This window comes from Phalacrocorax aristotelis, chromosome Z (genome assembly GCF_949628215.1).
Source record: "Phalacrocorax aristotelis chromosome Z, bGulAri2.1, whole genome shotgun sequence".
Taxonomy (NCBI): domain Eukaryota; kingdom Metazoa; phylum Chordata; class Aves; order Suliformes; family Phalacrocoracidae; genus Phalacrocorax; species Phalacrocorax aristotelis.
In genome coordinates this window covers 58,050,660-58,068,309 of record NC_134311.1, presented here as the reverse complement: position 1 = coordinate 58,068,309, position 17,650 = coordinate 58,050,660, and the positions used below count along the sequence as shown (strand labels likewise).

The 17,650-nt window shown below is 40.9% G+C and overlaps 1 protein-coding gene across 4 annotated transcripts in view; it reads left to right on the top strand.

Moving 5' to 3' along the window:
• The window catches only part of MAST4 (microtubule associated serine/threonine kinase family member 4), a 309,587-nt gene that overhangs the window by 181,834 nt on the left and 110,103 nt on the right, over positions 1–17,650 (top strand). Inside the window, exon 1 of one of the 4 annotated variants that reach the window (XM_075078838.1) lies at positions 15,917–16,161. The exons of the other annotated variants lie outside the window; for them this stretch is intronic. Within the exon in view, the coding sequence (XP_074934939.1) occupies positions 16,070–16,161 (92 nt within the window). The 5' untranslated portion in view covers positions 15,917–16,069. Of the gene's footprint in view, positions 1–15,916; positions 16,162–17,650 lie in introns of those variants that run through there. 4 annotated transcript variants of the gene reach the window in all.

Here is a 17,650-nt window from a genome sequence, read left to right as displayed (position 1 = left end):
GTTGACCTTAAGGTTATGCTGAAAGATGAAGTTGTTGATTTGTTACCCTGTAACAGGAAGGTCGTGAGAAGGGCTGACATGGATAAGGTAAAGAATCACATGGCTCCATTTCTTTCCCAAATGATTCATTTTTGTTTAAAACGAGGAAAACCTGCTGTTTCATCTCAGAATAATCTGATTAGCATTCATGAACACCTACCATAAATCACAAGTTCCTCCAGGTGAAATAAATGAATCTTTGGCTCTGTCCTTCAAAAGTAGTTTGTTATCTCCAAAGTTGTTGTAATGGCCTTGCTGTTCTTTTAACTCTTTCTGTAAGCATTTATTTAACCATACAAAACACATTTTCCTCAGTTATTTCCCATACTTTCCTGTATTAAGACTTGTCACAGGTCAAAGGGAGAGCTGTTTCCATCGGGACTTCACAAAATGGAAAACGAGAAACAACTTCATTGTGTGTATAAGATTTTTGTGGTGTAAACTGGGTTTGAGGAGTGATTAAGTAAAAGCAGCCTCTTACTCAGCAGGTCTGGTCTCTTGTGTACTTAAATGTGCTATACCAACTTCAGCTTTTGAAATACTTTTTAAGCTTTTAAGTTTTCTGAGCCCTACAGAGTCACAGCAGAGGAGAAGATTTGTTTCCATTTTTGCTTGTGAATCATCGGTATTTTATTGAGTGACAGTCCGTTACATCTGTGTAAGCCTATTAGTGTCTTAATGGGGTTGGGCAGGTAAATGAGGGTCCACCTGAGAACTGCAGGAGCTGCAGAGCTGTCCTATGTGAGCATGGGTCCCCTGGAGGATCTTTATTGTTGGTTTGCCACCCAAGAGGGGTATGGGGATGTGAATATCTGATCCCATGTGGGCTGTGGGTTTTTTGGGCTAGTGCTAAAGGAAGTGCAGTTCTACCCGGCACACTGATGCAGAATCAGAGAGGCTAAGCCTGTGTTGTTAACAGTGATGTTTTGTACAGCTTCTGGAGTAGGATAAGAGTAAAACTTAGTTTGCTGATATCATGAAGATTTGGTTTTAAGTACATTTTTAAAAGCTCCCAGAAGAAGACTGCATTCTTGTATGTGTCTTTGAAAAAGTTACGTACAATGGGGCAATTTGACTTGTGGGTTGTGCTGCTTGATGTGTTTCAGAAGATAGATTTATTTATATGTATTTTTACATCAAGTAAAGCAAGAGCAGCAGCCCCTTCTCCCTACAAAATGTTCCAGCTTAGAGGGATAGATAACAGAATTTTAGAGAGCTTACCAGAAATACAGTTCTTTGCCGTAGTGGTGTGTTTTCCCCTTCCCCCTCCCCCTTCTCCCTTTATATGTAAGATGCATCTCAGGAAATCAAGGAAAGTGCTTGTGACAGTTATTTCCTGTGGTAGTCTGAAAGCTGCTTTTTTCATGTGTGGGCAAGAGCTCATCTGAATAATTTTAAATGCCAATTTGTTGATCTCCTCTCCCTGAACTCTAATAAAAATCCTCCCAAAGCAGTTGTGTGCTAGTTTTATTTTGGCCTTTTGGTTTGTATTTTTTGTATACTGTTGAATGTTAAAGTTTGAAGTTAGTAGGTTAGGCTGTCTAAGCACTTTGAAGAGGTAAGATGAATTTGAGTTTGCAAATGACAGTAATTGTGGAGTAGTCCTGTAACATGGGAACACTAGGTCTGGAGACAGTAAAGAGCGTTCGGGTTTTTTTATTCAAAATACTGTTTGAAAAAATGTCTTTCTAACATCTTTGAAGGCTGCACAGTCATAAGAATGACCTGAATGGAGTTTTCTTTAACTGCTTTACTACTTTCTAAAGCAGAGAATGAAAGTCTTCTGAAAGTATTTTCCACTGACATGTACTCTCCTAGTGTTCATTTTTACTGTAATTTGATGGGCTGCTCAGATTACTTAGTTTTGAAACCTAAAATGTTTAAATCTTCCCTGGCTAATCTGTGAATGTTTTTTGCCATACAGCTCTTCAGGACAAATGACCTGGTATAGTGCCCTTTTGAAACCAAAACCTGTCATTACTTTTTGTGCAGATTTTTGTTTACCTTTGAGTAAAATTTTGGTTTGTCTTAACTGTTATAGGTGATACCATAATAAAGAGCTGGTCCAAGTTTTTAATCACATTCCCTATGCCTTGTTTGAATGATGAAAGAGTGAAAGGAAAATAAGATGTGGAGAGAGGACCTCTGTAGAAATTTTTTTTCACATTTTCAATTTAAAAAAACAACCAAACAAAAAAAAACCCAAAACCCAAAAAACAATGAAAGCTTGTTATATATACAAAAAATATGCCATATCTAAATCAGAAATTGGAGGAAGGGCGAAAGGACAGCATGCAGCTCTGCTTGGGACTGTGTAGAAACTAGGTGACATGAGAACTCCATGTATGGTGTTAAGAAATCACTCCAAGCCAGGGAGGGGTTAAAATTTGAATAACTGATCCACATTGTATATGTGAAAATAACTCTAGACAGGTCTTGAAATATACTTGAAAATGGAGGGTCTGGTCTTTTCCTGGCTGTCATACCAGAGTTTCATGTACATGCAAATTACCTGCTAACAGCAATCATTAGTCACTGTGGTGACTACCTGTTGACCTAGAGGCTTTGCTTGTCAAATGACTGTAAATGGCCTCAGGCTCAGTTGTCTCAACCTGCAAGTAAAATTCAGACTTCTGTAGTATGGCTTCATAATTTGCTTCATCTGATTTAAGAGGAAAGCGTTTAAAACATCTTGAATTCAAGGTCCATTCATTGTCCAAAATGGGACTACTGTCTGTACTCTGTTGCCAATCAATTCTTGCAGATATGGAGAAACTGCTAGGTTAGCCTCCCAGTTCTTCTTTACTTTTCTTTGCAGGTTTAGTCTGATATGCATGTCAGTGGCTCTCTTCTTCCAGGAGAGGTACCTCCTGAGGTAATTGCACTCCTGTTATCCCAGATTCAGAATTCTGCAGTCTTTGTGCAGCACAGTGACCAATTTCAGCTGATCCTTGTATGAGTTGCCAGAGAAACAATCCTGCAGCTACATTCTTGAGATGGAATTTCTTAACCTTGCTCTGTGCCAATGCTGCAGCATTATGTTGCATCTGCATCATTTTATCACACCTTGATAAAAATAGGTGCGGAACAGACACTAGTGCTGCATACATCAGCCTTTCCTACGACACAAAATTCCAGCAGAAGAAATGCTTTGAGGCTCTCAAAGCTTGAAGTGGGGAATGCAGAAGTTGTTGTGTATTGGAAAGGCACTGCTGTCCCTGCAGTGGCCTTTTTTTGAGGGCTTCATTATTTCTGCTGTACACAATGCTTTTTCACTGTTGTGCAGGCTGAATTGGCTTTGCAATGAAAGTTGGTGATCCCTTAGGGGAAGTATCTTGCCTTGGTGTTCGCTTATTCTTGAATACTATTAAAGTGATAATTTCACAGCTGCAATTTCTAAAACACCTTAAAAATGAATGTTTTGGAAACAAAGTGGTAAATAAGAATCAAGAAGCCGGAGACCCAGCCCCCTGCCTCAAGCAGAAATCTTCTCAGTCCTTTGGTTTTTTAGGTACTTTGTTGCTCCTTTTGCTTGCCACTAACCATTTCAGAAGAAAAGTACACGTGTAGGTTCCTAAAGACAGTGCCTTGCAGCTGTGGAAGACTGAAGAATGTCACCACAATGCTGTATTTGAGACTTAGCAGCCCTTTCCCTGGTGCCAGTTTTGGATAGTTTGTTGAGGGGAGTGATGGCCATTGCTCCTGAGCTATTGAGCAAAATATTAAAGCCTCTTGGCTTTAAACAGGAGAGCAATCCCCTGCAAGTTGTGGGGGGGAAGGACAGCTTGTGGCACGATTCGGGCGCAAACTGATCAGCTCTCCCAGTGACTCCGTCCTCTGCTATAAGATGAGGTGCAGCTGGTCTGTTGTAAATGCGCAGCATGGTCCCAGAGCCAATGTAGTGAATGTTGTCCTGAGCAGATCTGAGGAAGTGTTTCCACTAAGTGCTGGGATGCCAGTTTTCTTAGAAGGCCTTAGAAGCTAGTCCTGGGCTAGAGTGTAGTGCTAGGAAGCAGGAGGTAGGTTTTGAGGAGCCTCATGTTGGGATGACATTAACCTGAACATGTCCTTGTCTCCATCTCCTGGTAACCCTACTTTCAAACACAAGTGTGTTTGTTGGTACATGGTAATTGTTCCCTGTGGGTGCATGACAACAATGTCAGTATTCATGTCATACTGTATTATCTTGGGTGTATGTTGTGGTGTCTGGCTTTGATGAGCAATATGACTTTCTGAGCTCATACTAGAGCAGTCAGGTGTTCAAATCCACAGGATAGTCTGCAGCAAACTGACTGTTAGCTTTGCATACTGTGGGAGGGAATGACCCAGGCCTGCAAAATTCCTTCCTAGCAGTAAGAAACCTGCTGTCATAGAGCAAAAGCATGGCTTGTCCTGTCTTGATGCCAGGAGTGATGAAGGCTGCTTTTCTGCTTTTCAGGACCAAGGTCCTTTTTGGGCTAGAAAAGAGGACGTGAATTGCAGTTAGCAGCTCGAGCACAATAACACTTCAGCGGAGCAAAGCCAATGGGAGTTTAGAGCCTCAGGGCTACTTAGCAAGAAGTTAGTGTGTCTTACAGCGAAAATGTGTACCTTGAAGGAGCTGAGAGGGGGATTACTCCAAGAGGGGTTCTCAGATGGGAGATGGCATGATGCTGCTTACTCAGGAAGGCAAATCTGCAATTTGATTGAGAAGTGAACAATGACCAGAAATGGCCCAAAACTTCCACACAACAAAACAACTATAAAAGGCATGTCTGTGGGACCCACAGTCACAACAGTCTGGAAGGAGTTCTTGTCATATTTTAGAAGTTGTAGTCTGATTGCTGTAGTTGGCAAGTTCACTGGAAAACATGCTGCTGGTGAGAAGGCAGTTAATGCTCTGTGACCTCCCAGGCTGGTAAAACCTGGAAATCCTCTAAAAATTACTGTAGTACCTGAGAGGAGGGGATCATGATAAGTGCTTTTATAGATATAAAGCTGCTGAAGCTAGTCTCTTTCATTATGAGCAGGCTGGTATGCTCCTCCTTCATCTCCATACTGTGGTTTCTTTGCCAGGAGGACATTTAGGCTCTCCATGTGCTGTCTGCCACTGGACTATGAAATAGTCTCCTGTGCATATGTACATGTGTGCAAGTGTGGGTGTCAAGAAAGAGCAGGATGGCGAATAGGCTATATACCTTTGGTGGAATGTGTTGGGATAATTCTTTGTCAATATTAAGTGTGGTTTCTTGTAAATTTTGCAGAATTGAAGTGTTGCATAGTTTTTGAAAGAACCAATCCCTCTACAAAAAAAAAATAATTCAAAATACTGAGGTAAATTAGTGTGCTGATTTGAGAGAAGCAAACAGAAAATTTTACACAGATAATCCAGGCTCATTAAAATCCATGGTAAACCGGGTCCAGACTTGACTGGAGATGGTCAAAGGAGAGGCTGATTGAATGGTGAAGGGGTATTGAGATTTTTTTTTTTAATTGTTGATATATGAAGAATGTATATTTGCAGTGATAAATGTTTTTAAGTCCCTTTTGTAATAGGATGTTGATATTTCTATAAACTAACATCCTCTGCAATTACAGGAATAGAATAATCAGGTTGTCTGTTATCAGTGAAACGAGGGCTTTTAGTGGTTTGAACTGCTGTTTGAAAGCTGAGCAGTTAATTCCCTCATTTCCACTATGACTGATAGAGTTTTCCAGGATGCTGGAGCTAGCATGGGTTATGATGAACCTGCACTCCTTGTTTTACCGTGGGTTTGACTGAGTGTTGGTGATGATTGAGGTGCTGACTGTAGTTTGTATATTACAGAATGCTGAAGTGTACTTTCAGTCCTACAAAGCTAAACCAAAATGTGTCTGCCTGTCTTTGGGGGTGGAAGGTGGAAGTCTGTGACCTGTCATATCATCCTTCCTGATTCCTGTCATTCTTCCTGATAGTGTGAGAGAGGGCTTGAGAGAGACATTTAAGACTCTTTCTTAACTCATCTGAGTCCCTCTCAACTTCTGTTTGTACAGCCTTTGCCTGTAGGGAGCAGGGGATTGTAGATATCACTCAGTACCTGTGAATCTGTAGAGTGCTCAACCTGAACAAGATCTCCCTGCTATTGTCTATTCCTTTCCCCCCCCTCCTTTTTTGCATTTAATGCAAATGTTTCTGGAATTATTTTCACTGCACTCCCAAGAAGTAGTACGGCATTATCATCTTTGCTTTGCAGGTGGAGAACTGAAGCACAAATGGAGATTACATTACTAGATAACACCTAGGTTTTAGACCCTCAGGCACCTTAGCCATGAGATAATTTTTAGTATTTTGTCCTTCATTTTGAGAATTTTATCTCACATTTTGACAGGCATAACTAAAATAATCTTTACTGTCTTGTACTTCTAGATGCTTGCTGTCCCTTTTGTTTCAGTAAAACTACCTTCTTTCTGCATAGTCTATTCTTCTGCTTCCAGTGATGCTCTGTTTAGGAACCATATCATCTCCATGTACAGTTCGGATTATTCAGCTGCAGCACCATCTGAGGGACAGGGTAGCTAACTGTTTGGAAAAGCCCACAGATATAAGACTATGAGCTGAGTGTAATTAGGGATATTCAGAAATTCAGATTAAAACTGTGGGGTGTGCACTGGAACAGAACTATTATTATTTAACCTTTTGAGTAGGAGACCATTAAGGGTGACATATAAAGAGGTTTAAGGACGTTATCAACCTGCGGTGCTCAGCTCACTGTTTGAAATACCAAGGGTAATGTTAACGGGCAGTCCACCTAATATTTTTTTAAGCATAATGTTTCCCCTTTTAACTTCTTATGATCCCGAGTTCCAATTTGCCAGCTTGCACCACATGAGGTGCTCCATCTCACACCGTTCAGCTGACAACAGATCCATCACACAGATCAGCTGAAGCATGAAGCCAGATGAGTGCAGGGAAAAGCTCAGGAAATGCAACTACTTGGGTGTATATATACTGTAAAGCTCTGAATTCCTAGCACCTGATTTTTATTCACCGTGATTTAAATCAGGATTTGAAAATAAAGTTCGTGTGTGTGTTTAGAATACCTGAAATAAACACAGGACTAGCCAATGTTGGGGAGGAGCATTTAATTTTCTTGCTCTGACAGAAACCTGTAATGGATCTGTAGCCATCGGTCTTGTGCTGATTGAGTGATTAGTTTAGGATAGTCAGTGTGTAAGTATTAGAGCTGGTGAAGTTTTCTGTCTCACTGAAGACAGCCTTTATACTGAATAACTGCTTTTAAATTCAGTGTCACCAGAATCAATCTATTTAGACTTTGACAGGCTTGAGTACTTCACTGTGCTGACCTCAATTAAACTTCCCACCCCAAAAGGTGTTTTAAAAATGTGAGATGTCACAACTCAATAGGGCAGCTTTCCCAAACTTATAAGGGTTGAGTGCTCTTGAACAGGAATTGAACTTGATTTCTTTCCCTAGCTCATGTGACTTTTGTGAAGAGAACCCCTTAACATCTGTTACTCTGGTTGGTAAGTACAGCAGTGAGGTGGCTAGAGGCAGAGCTGAACAGGAGAAGATGGCTCTGATAAGGACCAGTATTCCTGTCATAGGAGTATGTTGTTTGGGATTTTCCTAACCAGAATGCTGTGGTGGTGTGACAAAATGATCCACTTAACTGCCCTTCCCTCTGAAGGTAGTGAGTTTTGGATTTTCTTTTCTGTATGTTAACAAGTTATTAAAACAAAACCACACAAAACTTAGAGATGCTGAGCAGTCTTTTTTACAGATGTATTTCAGATTCTATTTTAAACAATGTTTCCTCTAGTAAAAAAAGTCTGATATGAATATTTTACTCTTTAAAAGGTACAGAAAGATTATATGCTATATATAATGTTTTACAGTCTACCAGGATTATTTAGTTTTGAACTTTAAAGAACACAATTTTAAGTTCACAGTTTACAAATCTAGAAACTAGTGTTTTTAAAAAAAGTTTTTCTACAATTAAGATTTTTTTTTCTCAAAAAATATGTCTTAGTTTACTGCAGCTGTGATGCAGAATTTATAACAATAGCTAAGTACATACTGTTTTGGAAGAACGATTGTATCCACATTATCTTAAATTATTTAGGAATTTTACCTTGACCCTTAAAGATAATGCCATTTGTCACACAGGCTATTGCTGTCTATTTTAAAAGATGCATGGTAAGATATGGCTGGATGCATGAGGTCAGAAGGAGGTCTAAGTATGTAGAGTGGTCTGAGCCAGTGCAATGAAATAAGTCTCTTAAGTGCATGATGCTTTGCATGAATGCCCAAAACCATGGAAGACTTCATTACAGCTTTTTACATATCTGTTGAACAACACATCTACTGTCGCATTTACACCAATGGTACTGCAGCCACAAAAATGGTTGATTATTGATTTGAAAAAATGGTGTGATAGTCTTAGGATGCTGCTAAGTGCTGGTAAAATGTCACTCAAAATAAAACAAAGCAGGATAAGTTAATACTAGCTATGTAGTATGGGGGCAGTTTTCCCCCTCTGGCATTTGTTTCAATGAAGTCAAGGTCCAAGCACCATGTTACCTGGAAAATGGTGACATTTTTATCAGATGTTTTTTGTTTTCTCTCCCTTTATGAAGTTGCTTATCACATACAGTAGCACTTCTGAACTGTACTAATGATTTCTCTACTTGACAAGATAAATGTAAATTCAGGGATAAAAATGGCAAGTAGCTCTTTTTTTATACTTTCTCATTAGTCTGCCTGTTTGCTAAATTAGCGCAAAAAGAGAAGGTGATCTCTGGGACTGGAGCAAAGAAGTAGCATAGTTGTTAGCATGGTTGGCTCACTCCACTACAAATGTTGGATTAAAAATAGTGTTGTCGGATGCAAATTTCGATGCCTGATGGAGATCACTACATAATATATTTAAATTCCAATTAATATTGTGCATCTATTCAGAACCTTTCAGAAATGGGAAGAGATGCTGAGACCATTGCTTTTCCTAAATGTGTTTATATTAAATGAGCTATAATAAACCAGACCAGTGGGAGGTTAATTTGAATTCTGCACGTTTCTTCAGAACTGTTTAGAGCAGTAATGTTTACGTGTATTTATAAACAGTTCTAAGCAAACGTAGAAATTTGGCAGATATACATTGTACACCCACAAAATACTTCTTTCTGTGATTTTTTCAGCTTATTCTTACACTGTACATCCCACAGTGAAAATCGTGTGAGGTCAGTGGGGGAAGGTAATAAACATCAACATCAACCACTAGAGGGAGCAAGATTTCAATTATTGTAATTAAGACTAATATAAAAATAATTATTTAGTACATTTTAAAGACTGAATAGCCAACAAGATTTTCTAGTTTAACTTTCTATATAAAATAGGCCTTGTCTACTATTTTTTTTATCCATCCTCTAACTTTTGTTTGAAATGCGATTATTTTCTTAGGTAGAAAGGCATGTAAGATTTACAGTGATGGGAAATCCACTGTTACAATGGGTAAGGTGAAATAGTTAAAAACTGCTATTTTGTCTGCCTCCTGCAGTTTGAACCCCTAACTCTGCTGTGTGTGAGGGAGGGACAGGATGGAGTTCACTATTCTTACAACCTTACTCTTCCCAGAAATATCTTCCTGCTGGGGATACACACATTGAACAACCAAGGTCCTCTGTTAGCCTTGGCTAAATGGAATAAAATAAGCTTTTCAACTTGCACACTGTAGTTCAGATTTAATTATAATTTTTTTTCTTGAACTCATCCTGACTTTCCCGCAACCTTTGGGAAATGCCACAACTAACTGTGTTTTAGCTCATCAATGCTCAATTGTATCACCTCCTTACTCCCATGAGAGATTTTCCTGCTTGTAGATCTGAGGCACGTTTATTCTTTTAGCTATACCATCATGTTAAGAGCTCCTATTTAGCTGTTTATCTCTGACAGTACCTAAATTCTTTGCGCTGTTCCTGCTTTCCAGAATCTTGCTATATATTATGTCGGTGGAGGGGGGAGGCGGGGAGTGCTCTGATAGCCTTCATGTCTAGCAAGAGTAGAATGAGTGTTGTTCAAACCAGGCTGCTTTATCCAGTGGTAAACTGTCTTGTTCCTGTTGTTATTTACCTCTTCTATGTTGTTTGCTAGAAAGGTCATTATATTTTTTCCCGGATCACTGGTAGCAGTATTGAATTGTATTAAACAAAGAACAAAACCCTATTATGTCCACTAGAAACATTTAAGGTATAGTTGCTTTTTCAAATCTGTTGGTGAGTTTTAATGTTTCCTCTATCATGCATAATTTTTTGTGTTGTGCTACTTAAGTTATTAAAACATTGTGAGGAGATGGGTTGAATATATTACAAATGTCCGAATGTATTGTCGACTGAGATGTTTATTGACCAGACTTGAAAACTCATTTGAAACAAGATCTGTTTGGGCAGACTGTTTTATGTGTTTAGTGACATTAAGTATGTTACCAAATCTGAATTCATTCCTGATGGCAGCTAGTATCCTGTTTGTCCTTTTAAAGGAGTGCTGTGGCATGACAGCTCAGTTTCACTGTTGTAGAAATTCCAGATATTCCAAGAAGCTTTGAACACAGCAATAATTGAATGAGTGACGTAGCCAGTTCCTATCTCACTCTTTCACTAATAAGTACCTGACTAAAAAGGCTCAACTAAACAAAAAACAACTCCGCTCAACCCATCTGCAAACTCAGTTCTAATCTAACATCCTTCCCAGGATGGAATGAGAAGCTTTTCTTGTTCCTAGAACATGTGATTGCATAATTTTCCTTTCCCACAAAAACAGAAAAGATCCATTAAGACAACCATTTTTTTTCTTCAACACTTCACAAATTTATGCTCCTTATTAAGGATGAGGCCTATGGTATTAGGATTTTACTAGCCGTAGCATCTTTGAGAACTCTTTATTATCAGTACTGTTGCTGGTGATGCCATGAAAAGCCAAAATCAGGACTCAATAGTCTGAACAACTTTTAAGCAGGTATTCTTTATTGCAGCACTGGATGCACAGGGGATCGCTCCTCCTCATATGCGTGCCCGCACAGTGTTAGCGGCATAGCTTATACAAGCTTTACATACATTTTCATTAGTTTTCCCGAGAAAAGATATACATATTCACTAACTTTTCTGAGGACTCATGCAAATGTCCTTTGCGCATGCCTGTTGGTGTCTCCAGGTGGTTGTCAGGGGTCTCTGGATGAAGGACATACTCTTCCTCACTGTGTCCGCTAGTTAACTTCTGCTTTCGCGCAAACTCAGTTCTGAGATCACGTATATACTGTCCTTGAGGGATAGTCTGTTCTGGTTTAGTGTTTGCTCTGCAGTTCCTTATCTTTACGGTTCTGTACATCTGCTTTTCTAAGGTCAAATGTCATCATCGTAAATTTGTTTAGGAGCTTCTTGTCTTGAAGCCTTTCTGACTCCCCCAAAGCAACAAGTTTTAGTCACAGCACTTCTATCACTGGTGAACTACCTTCAGCCTACATCTTGCTATAAAATTGGTAAAACTTGAGCAGTTTATAATGCTTTCAGGCAGTGACTCCAGAACATTTTCATATATGTTTTGAAGAATTCCAATGCATATTAATGTAATTATCAGCATGAAGAAGGTACTTTAGGTAACATTTGCATTGGAATACTATGTGAAAAATATTGATTTATTATTGGTATTGCATTTTGGTTTTAAAGATACACTGTTCAACTTTGTAAGTACTTCATGGTGGTGCTTAATATCATTAATCAGGTTTATATAATTAAAATGTTTCTGGGGAAGAGTTTTTACTGCTATTAATTACTGGAAGTGAATGTTGACATTTTGAAATCTTTTTTGCTTATGTTTTGAATGAGACTTCTAAGGATGCCTTCTACAAGTTTGCTTTTGGAAATGTCATTTTCTTCAAAGCAAGGGCAGATTAGTCACCTTTTCTGACCTGAGTGATGTTTTTGTCTTCAAGTGAATATAAAAAGGAAAACCTAATCATCCTTGTCATCTGCTTTGTTACGTGCTACCATATGTAATGCTTTGTGATAAATAAAACTCATCATCTAAGTTACATGGTAAAGCACTGCCTAAGTGATGAAGTTGCCTGAGCTGCTTGTTGTTTTGGGATTGGCTGTATAACTGAAAACTTAAGCAACACATGCTGTTAGGGTCATGTTTGCAGGTTCTGAACTGTTGTATTTTATATTTCTATTTTTGACCACTACAGAATTCAGTGTTTTTAATTGGATGCTGCGGGAGAATTACTTACAGTTGCTGAAGATATCAATGATGTTTTGTAGCAGGGAAATATATCTAATTGTCAGATACGCATTTATCAGTATGCCGTAGAACTGCTGCTGATAATTTTGGGTTTACATATTTTGGAACACTACCATCTGCATTGCTCAATTTTTTTGTCCAGTTCTGTATGGCAGGGGGAAGTAAATTGTGCTGGCTTACAAATCAAGACTAAATCCGGCTCTTGAGCCTGTGTTTGTAGAGGATAAGCAGCACTTACCAGTATTGAGAGAGAGAGGGTCCCATTTAAGGGATAACCACTGCTCCTGCCTCTCTGCCTGATCATTCACTCCATCTGCTTCCCTTGTACTAGGCCTGGTCCTGGGCTGTCCCTCACTGAGCTGATTCAGCTCACTAAATTGGGAGAGAAGGTAGCAGCCGTGTAGTACCCGCTTAATTAGCTCACAAAACCTCATTCTCCCTTGAGATGTTTGGTTTGAAATCAGGCATTTCTGTGGCATGGAAAGTCACAGACTACAGGCACCACTTTGGAAGCTATGCTGTTTATTGACAGGCATTACAAAGTCTTTACCATCATTTACATGTTGTACTTTTAAGGATAAGGCCTTTGTTTCCCTTTATGAAGCATATTAATTCGTTTAAGGTTGTTGTGGGAGTCTGCTGGACTTCTCACAACTCCTCCCTTCATTTCCATTCTTTTGTCAAAGTCTCTGTAGAGTCTTAGTATGTGTATGTCCACCAAGCACTTCAGAAAAATAATTACTCAGTCTCCTTTCTTTCAAGGCTATGTGTTAGAAAGAGCCTGACTAGTTAGCAGGAGTGTGTGTGTATCTAATTGTGTGCAGACAGCTATGGTGAAGCTACACTTGAATCCACGAGTCACGTAACTTGGGGAGCCATTGCTTGTGATAGCCTGTGCAGGGTCTAGAAATGGAATTGCAAGGGGTTTGACCATGAGAAGCCACAATTTGAAGTGAACAATGTTCAGCATTGAACGTGGAACAGCACTCTGATCTGATTATCATACCCTCTGTTGCTATATAAATAGACAGAAACTTTTACCTAGAATTTCTTCATTCCTTTCTGCTTTTCAAAAATCAAACTTGCCAGATTATGAAATGTATATTGCCGTACACAGGTCTGTGTAATGGCTTTGGGTATAATCATCTCTCTCGCTGTACATAGAAGGATTAAACTAATTTTTCATCAGAGCAACATTCATCTTTTATCAGGCGGGTACGATAGACTAGCCTTGCTTCATTTTTGAAAGTTTTTAGGGTATGTTTCAAAATCAGAGGCTTCTTATCATTGTTGATAAAGTGGTAGAGATTTTCACAAAGAAATCATGAGCTGAATTGCAGCGTGGCCTTGCAGGAGAAAAGACTGCTAATTTTTGACATTGATAGGGAATAAGTTTTGGCCTCCATGTTCCATTATCACCCACACATGGTGTCTTTGGCTGAGTTATGGAAACTGAACTGCTTTTGTTACTTGGAGAGGGAAGGTCCTCCTTTAACTGCCTTTTAGGAAGGATGAGGAGAGGGGAGAGCTTGTAGGGTGATGACGACACTGAAACTTTTCCTGTATGATAGGTAGAATACTTTGTTTTTATTCTTTAGCCAGTGCTGTTCACAACGCAGTTCCTTGGTTTCATGATTATGTATAGCTCTTTCTCCAAACATGCTGATTACAGGCAAAAACTTGTGTGCATAGCAGAGAAGATGAGGTAGTAGCGCATGTGGAGGAGGAGATGCTTTTTGGTGCTTATGTAGAGATTGGGGAATTTCCTTCTTAAGAAGTTTTAAGAAAGCAGGGTTGCCAGCAATGCCTGCCTTCACATGAACCTTTCAAACTTCACACTCAGTATGGGCAAGCATGCCTCAAAGCGAAAAGAAATGGATGAGAAGTCTTCTGTTAGAGTGGATGCGAATACTACTTCTCTGTCCTAATGGAGGGGTATAAAAAGCACAGACATGCAGGCTGGCTGGGAAGCAACCTCCTGCTGAGCCCTCATGAGAGGGGCACAGGCGGAGGTTGGCCTGAACACCACCTTCTGCTGCTATTTCAGCTTTACTTGGAGAAGAAAATCTGACCTGAGACCTGGATGGGGCTGTTTCCCATTCTTCTCACATGCAACTGGTCTCTGCTAAAATTAAGACATCTTTAGAGAAGTGTTAGATGATTCTTTTGTGTTTGATCAGTGTTCAACTGACTTGTTTACAGCAGCGTGTCAGCAAATGCTGTCTGCTGGGGATTTGTACTAAGGCCTTTCATGGTAACTGCTGCGTGAACACCTTATTAAACGCCTGTCTAAACCCATTTCCTGAATAAGATAAAGTTTGACCTGTGACTTGTATAACTATCCCAATAAAATGTTCCTCTACACCCCCATAATAAACATGTTTTAGTTTGTTAGAGGACACTAGTGTCTCCTTAGCAATGTGTATTCCTAGAGGCTTTTCAGAATGAGGGCTAACATTGCAATGCCGTGTTACGTCCCGAGCTGGTATGCCGAGAGCTGTCTCACCCCGAGTGTCATGTGAGCCCTTCCAACTCTGCTCTGCAGCATCCTGTGCCACGAGTTTTCTTTCACCCAAGCAATAGACTAGTCTGTATTTACATCAGATTTTTCTTTGTTTCCCATGATTTTCCTCCTACTGTTGCAGTCTTGGGTGATTTGACCACAGTGCTACACAATTTCTCTCAGATAGCAGGCAGCACTGCATTATCACAGTAGTTAGTGTTTTTCTAAAACACAGCTCCAGCAATGTTGAGATGACAATTCCAGCACAAAACTTGCAGTGTGACCAAGTCTCTTAAATGTGACCCTTAGAGAAACAAAAAGGCAAAGGGAAATTTTAAGTATGTTAAAAGAACAACCTCATAGTATTTTGAAGCCACAATAAGTGTTTTTCTATACCTGACCACCATTGCTTCCAACAGCTGGAGTTTGGCATTACTGAATGACAATGCAGTACAGTAGTAATTTTAGAAACACTTTTCTTTGTCTACTGCAGAAATGGGAAGAAAAACGCTAGTCTAGATAGAGCTGTGGAGGGTGGTGCTGGAATTAGGAGTGAAGAGACCGAGGACGCCAGCTAGCACACATGGGGCTAAAATGAGAAGCGAATGTGGAATTATGGGAGGGGGGAAAAGAAAGTCAAGAAATAAACCAGCTGAGTTGGGAGGCAGCTGGGGGACGAGAAGCAAAGGAAGAAAGTAAAGCAAAGGGAGGAGGAAATGACTCCAAGTACCTGAAGGATTAGGTCACTGCTTTGAGTGGAAAAGGTACTCAAAGCCTTTCTGTACCCTTCAATGCAGGCCTGTGTTTCGGGGTAGCTTTCTGAAATGAGATAGCTGCTAATGGAGGCGGGTGTCCCGGCTCTCTGTGACAAAGGCCCAGTGGCTGGAGTGGCAGGCAGCCGACGTGAAAAACAGTAATTAACTACCTGTACTGTCAGTTCTCCCGGGGTAGTCACGACGTAATGGCAACGATGTACATTTAAAGAGGGCCCCGAACCCGCGGGACCCCCGGGAACCGGTAACGGCGGCGGAGCGCGAGGCTCTTGCGGGGCCACCCCCGCGCGGGCGCGAATGGTCGCTGCCGGGGCGGGGCCGGGGCGGGGCCTCACGGGAAAGTTGCTGCCGGCCCGAGCGGCAGTTGTCCACTCCCGCAGCCCGGAGGCCGGCTGCGTCCGGCCCGCCCGGAGTCTCCCGGGAGCTCTGTCCTTTCCTCCTCCCCGTAGTATGGCACCGAGTCATTAGGGACGCGAAGGTAGGGAAATGGATATGTCAGACCCAAATTTTTGGATGCTCCTTTCGAACTTCACTCTGCCCCACCTGAGGAGCGGCACCCGCCTCCGCCGGACGCAGAGGTAAGGCGGCGGGCCGGGGGGCGCAGGGCGGGCCGGGGGCCGCAGGGTGGGCCGGGCGGGGGCGGCTGCCGCCGCCAGGTGAGCGGCGCGGCCCCGGGCCGCCGGACTTCCTGGTCGCCGGCGGGGCTCTCGGCCGCTTGGCTTCTCCCCGTCTCGGACCGCGAGGGCTGCGGGACTCGTCTGCCAGCCCGCTGGGGTTCTCCTGGTTTGGCATTCACTTAAACCGAAGTCTCCTTGTCGCTCTGCCTCCTCTTACGCGATGTTGTGTTTTCTCCCGTTCTTCCACCCTCCCTCCTTTTCTTTTTTCTTAAAGACACTTTCAGCTTGCTTTCAAATATCTGACCTTTTATCCGGAGCAGATATACTTTATATGGACAACTCAGGATAGCTTACTTTGTTCGGTGTTCTTAAAGAGACAGGTTTGTGTAACTGCTTTTTTAGGCAGGCTAGCTGACGTTTATTAATACAGGAGTGGCCTTTTAATTTTGTAGCGTTGTCGTTGTTGTCAGAAGGGTAAAAAGGGTTTGGAAACAGTAAATGCTAAGTAACAGTTAAAGGGTTGGGCCATCAACGGACAGAAGACTGACAGGCTTTGACACCTTGGTCATTCTTGTGCCGTGGTATCCCTTGCCGTTAAGTGTATGGCTTTATCACAAGGACCATTAAGAGTTCATAGAGGTTTGTAACTGTGTTCACTAGTACCCCATATGCTGTTCTGAGACATACGGTGGTGGTGTTAAATTACTAGATGCTTCTGTCTGTGAAACTGCCTTAAGTATTAACTTACGTATTTTCCTTGGAGAACATGTGCGAAATGTTTCTTCTCTTGCTGGCTGAAAAGCTGGCAGAAAGCAAGCAGGATAGAGGCTTAGCAGAGCTGGCTGTTCCTAAGCCTTAAGTAATCATGTACTGATATTTTTCAAAAGGAAAAAATGTCTGTTGAACATCAGAAAGTTAAAATAGGAAAATCCAGTGGCCTGCTTCACATGAATGCAAAACTGTTCCTTCAGTGTATACCTATTCTTTATGTGTCTGACTTGAGGTAGCAGTAGATGCTGAGTTATTTTATAATTAATTATTATCTCTCTTGCAAATAATATTTTACTCTTATACAGCATCAACTGAGTGTCCAAATAGGCCTTGTACATTTTCCTGCTGCAGAGGTGTCTGTTGAAAGAGGGGAACATGCTGGGGCTTTTTCAAATTGTCTTCACTTTTCTTATTTAAGTAGGTTTGCACCTATGTGAAGACCTAAAAATAACTTTTGTAAAGCGTATGCCTGCATGGCAGGTCAAGGAGAGAGACTTGGTATGCTTCACAAGACACATGAAAAATATGTGTACCACTTGCAGGGTTCAGGTTTTGTTTTTTTAATACTTGGATGCATTCCTGATTTTCAAACACATTTAATACTGTACTGGATTTGCTGAAATATTTGAAAGAATTTTTAAAACAGCATTGAATACTGTCTCAGCCTATCACATACATG